Below are 4,284 nucleotides of genomic sequence, written 5' to 3' on the forward strand. Positions count from 1 at the left end.
GTGTGGGGACGGACGTTTGCTGTGGTGAGCGACGACAGACACCAACGCGGGGGGGGGGGGGGGGGGGGGGGGCGCCCCCCGGGGACTTCACACACACAAAAACAAGGAAGTTGGAAGGGAAGGCAAGGCCAGGAAAGAGGAGGGGGGGAAGCCGCGAAAAGCAGAACGACTCCCTCAGAATTCGTCCGTCTGGCGTTCCGAAACAGCACAGCGCTCCCCTAACCCTGCAGAGGCTCGCGGCCACGCGCGCGCACAGCCCCCTAGAGCTCTGGCGTTGGGAGGAGCAGAACGGCGAGCGTCAGTCCACCGGACCAATCACGCGTCTCTGCGGACTCCGCGTAGCCCCGCTCAGCCACCGCCTCCTCGCGGGCGCTCGAGGCCGCGCGCGCGCAGTCCCGCCGCTCTAGGGCGCTGAGCCCCGCGGAGCTGCGCGCGTCGGTTAATCCGGCCAATCGCGCCTCTCTTCCGCCTCCCGTGCGGCCCCGCCCCGCCGCGGCCGCGCGCGTTGTCTGCACTCTGGGGATGGCGGAGGGAGGTAGAGTGTGGGGTAGCGAGTGAGTGACTATCCGAGAGTTGGGCTGCTTCGGGTGTCTGTTGTGGAGTCGAGTACAGCTCCCTTTTTGCGGTCAGGGGACCTCTCAAACCTTCCTCTGACCTGGGGTCTCTCGAGGGCTAGTGTGGGTTTTCTGCAGAGGTGGGAGGAAGGAACTGCCCCCCCCCCCCCCCCCCCCCCCCCCCCCTGCAGTTGATGCCTTTGTTTGAGGAAACAAACTTAAGCCAACTTTCCTTTCCAGGGTCTGTTCGCTAATTAAACGACACAGATGCACTTGTGTTCCTTGTTCCTCAGGCCGGAGTGGTCATTGGTTCTAGTCACACAGCTTTTTAGGGTTTAAGGTACTGTGACAGGTCTGATTATGTTTTTCCAGTCAAGATTTCAATTGTATTTCCTTTCATTATAAAGCTGGCGTAACGAAGTTAAAGAATTCCTGGAGAATTACGAAGTTGTTATTCTCCCCACCACCTACATGGCAGATTTGAGGATATTTTGATAGATAAAATGATGAGATGCTAGCTAATTTGTCCTGAAAAAACTAGTCACCATGTGGACCAACCCAGTCTTATTTAGGAAGGTAAATGGAAACTGCAAAAGAGCAAGAATGAACCACAATCAAGTGAAGTTGTTGCTGGCTTATTTGTGGAGATTACATGTACAACAGTAAAAAGTTCTGTTTACAAAAACAATATATAGACGTATGGGTTAATTTTATTTACATTCTGATTTTTTTTTTTTTTAGAGGTAAACCAAGATTTCATTTTCAAGATGGAAAACCCATCCGACTCAGCTGTGATTTTACCTAGCACTCCACGGGCCTGCGCCAATCCACCATCTCCCCGTACAAGTAGCACAAGAAAACAAGTATGAATATCTTAGTTCTTCCACTGGAGCTATTCTGTATTTCTAGGTATTGTGCCAGTAGTGGGTTTAATTCTACTGAAAATTGTCAATTAACATAATGTGTAGATCAATAAGTAGATATTGAACTATTAAATAATTTTAGGTCTTTATCCTAAGACAATGTGTGTGACACCCCCCTCCCCCCATTTTCATCTTGAATCCGTTATTTTCATTTAGTTTCAGATCAGGTTACTACAAAATTCCAAACTGAGGAAGTTTGAATCTGCAGTATTCTGAAGGTCTTTGGTGGCAGGGATCTAGGTCTTTTCCTTAATTTGTAACTGAAGCACTCAGTAGTGTCAGGAATGTGCTAGTTGCTGAACAAATATTTGTGATGATAGGGATAAGCATCTCAACACTGTTTTAGAAGGGTTCTGACTTTGCTGAAATAAAAAGAATAAAATTAATGGGGCTTGCAGGAATTAAAGACATTTTGTGATGGTTACTTTAGATACATGGAGATATAAAGCCGTCTAGTGGTGTCAACTAAAGAAATATAAGGTCTTTAATTCTAGTAGATTTATTTACACAGGAATGTTTTTCTTGATTAATGTTTTGTGCTTTTTTCAGCCTATGAGTGCAACACTTAGAGAACGATTGAGGAAAACTAGATCTTCATTTAATTCCTGTTACAGTGTGGTGAAACGTCTTAAAGTAGAGAATGAAGAAAACGATCAGAATTTTCCTGAGAAACCAGCATCTTCAACAGAAGAAAACTGTTTGGAACTTCAAGAAAGTTTTAAACACATAGATGGTGAATTCAAAGAAAGTACATATTTGAAAAATACCTTCAAGAATATCAGTGCATGTGAATCTAAATCCCTTGATACTGAGTCATGCAGTGATCTCCAAAGTGACTTTGTGAATGAGGATCTTCCCAAACAAGGATTAAGTGAAGAAAGAGCAAAATTGGTGAAGCAGATTGAGGAGAAAGAAGACTTTCTTCGGAGGCTAAAACTGGTCAAAATGTATAGATCAAAGGTGAGAATAATTTCAGAACCACTTAATTTTTTTTATTTTTAGATAAATGATAGGAAAGTAATTTCAAAGAGAAAATAAGTTTATTTAGACATAATAAGCAATAAGCCATTTATCGAGAAACCTGGCTTCCAACAACTGTAACTCAAATGTAAGTCATAGATTTAGAGTAGAAGAGGCCCCTAAACACCAGATACAATTTAGAAAGTCCCAGCTCTCATTTAATATGCAGTTGAAATTTTTCTCTCTAGTTTCCAGCCTGCAGCAATATTAGTATCAAATGATAGATGCCAAGTACAGTGAGAACAAAAGTGACAGCTGCCAGTGACTGATTAAAAAAGCTAAAAATGGGCCACAAAGTACAATAAAAAATATTTTTAGTAAGTCTTGTGTTCTTCCAACTTATTAAAATGTTCCAAGTATTTTGTTTGATAAAGCAACAAATATAAATTAGATTTTTAGATTTCAACCCAGATAGGTTGAATTAAGTAGAGGTTGGGCACTTGGAAGAAGATAACCTTTACTGACCTGGATCATTCATGTATATGTAGTGGCTCCTTCCCCAGAATGTGGTATAAATGGGGGAATAGTAGATCTTATTTGCTGTCTTGAATTTTTAGGACTTTTCTAAATATAACTACTTGGGTCTTAGGAGATAGTGAATGTTGAAAAATATTAAGTTGAATATTTTAATTTATATTTATTATATTTTATTTTTATTAAATTGAATATTTTCAGTTTTTAAAAGTACAGCTATAATAGAAAAAGCGTTTCGTTTTGTTTTGTTTTAACCTATTGTTGCTTCTCTACATAGTTTTGCCCTATTCCATGATGATTTGATTTGTCCCTGAGGATAAGGATGGTCCAGAGGTTGGACCAAACAAAATAGCCATAGAACTCAATTTGAGGGTCATTGTAACCATTCTCCTTAAAACCATCCTCCTTTTTCCTGGGTAGAAGTCCCAATCTTGACCCAAGTGTGTTACCCTTTAAACCTACTCATTTACTAATTTAACAACTTTCATTAAGTAAGTTAAAATAGGATGCCTAGCTAGTTATTGACCTATTTTTTTTTTTTTTTCCTATTTCAGAATGATCTGTCTCAGTTACAGGTGTTAATACAGAAGTGGAGAAGCTGTAGCCAGCTGTTGCTTTATGAGTTGCAGTCAGCTATGTCTGAGGAGAACAACAAACTCAGCCTTACTCAGTTGATAGACCACTGTGGGTTAGATGATAAATTGCTGCACTATAACAGAATTGAAGAAGAATTTATCGGTGTTTAATTCATAATTTTTTCTCCAGAATATTTTTGAGAATGACAACTTAAAAGATAATACATTTTAAAAGGAAGGTAGAAACCATTAGGGCCTAGAGAAAGGTATCTTGATGAACATCAATTTAGGGTACTCTGTTATATAAATATAAAATAAGTTCTAAAATGAAAATTTAGTATTTTGGATAAATTTGCCAAAGAAAACTTGACATTTAAAGAAATGTGAAAAAAAATTAAATCATGTTTAAAAAATAATTTGGTCATTTCTGGAAGTCAAATTTAATACATTGTTTTGTTTACTGTGGTAAAAAAGGTTCTATTTTTTTTTAAAGTTTTATTTTAAATGTTAAAAAATAGTTCAGTCTGGTTAATGTCTAAACCTAAAGTGGTCTAAAAATGCCTGCCTGTCTCCTAAGTTTAGGAACCATGTTTTTATCCATTTACCACATATTTCCTTCTGGATGGTGTAGCAGGTAATTAAAGTTGTTCATATGTCCAAAATTTTATTCTTCCCTGTCTTTTCAAATTTGTTTATTGTATTCTTCATCTCATTTACTGAAATCGCCATCTCCTAAAA

At 39.4% G+C, this 4,284-nt stretch overlaps 1 protein-coding gene across 5 annotated transcripts; it reads left to right on the forward strand.

Moving 5' to 3' along the window:
- Positions 1–449: 449 nt before the first annotated feature.
- SFR1 (SWI5 dependent homologous recombination repair protein 1) lies at positions 450–3,915 on the forward strand. Of its 5 annotated transcripts, none has more exons than XM_032423277.1 (5): positions 463–535; positions 795–894; positions 1,296–1,417; positions 2,027–2,437; positions 3,526–3,915. In XM_032423277.1, exons 3-5 carry the CDS (start codon positions 1,322–1,324, stop codon positions 3,715–3,717), a joined length of 699 nt encoding a protein of 232 aa, XP_032279168.1. In that variant the 5' UTR covers positions 463–535; positions 795–894; positions 1,296–1,321; the 3' UTR covers positions 3,718–3,915. The 5 variants fall into 5 exon arrangements, with proteins under 5 accessions (XP_032279166.1, XP_032279168.1, XP_032279167.1 ...); XM_032423276.1 differs by having other exon boundaries at positions 501–554; XM_032423278.1 differs by lacking the exon at positions 463–535 and adding an exon at positions 536–625.
- Positions 3,916–4,284: the final 369 nt, after the last annotated feature.

Source organism: Phoca vitulina, unplaced genomic scaffold (assembly GCF_004348235.1).
Source record: "Phoca vitulina isolate PV1807 unplaced genomic scaffold, GSC_HSeal_1.0 scaffold28, whole genome shotgun sequence".
In the NCBI taxonomy this organism is placed as follows: Eukaryota; Metazoa; Chordata; class Mammalia; order Carnivora; family Phocidae; genus Phoca; species Phoca vitulina.

What these genes read in the sequence shown, in the direction of transcription:
- SFR1 (XM_032423275.1), top strand. An exon ending in CAAGTAGCACAAGAAAACAA is followed by an intron (nt 1,418 to 2,026) that starts GTATGAATATCT and finishes TGCTTTTTTCAG; the next exon opens with CCTATGAGTGCAACACTTAG. An exon ending in TCAAAATGTATAGATCAAAG is followed by an intron (nt 2,438 to 3,525) that starts GTGAGAATAATT and finishes TTCCTATTTCAG; the next exon opens with AATGATCTGTCTCAGTTACA.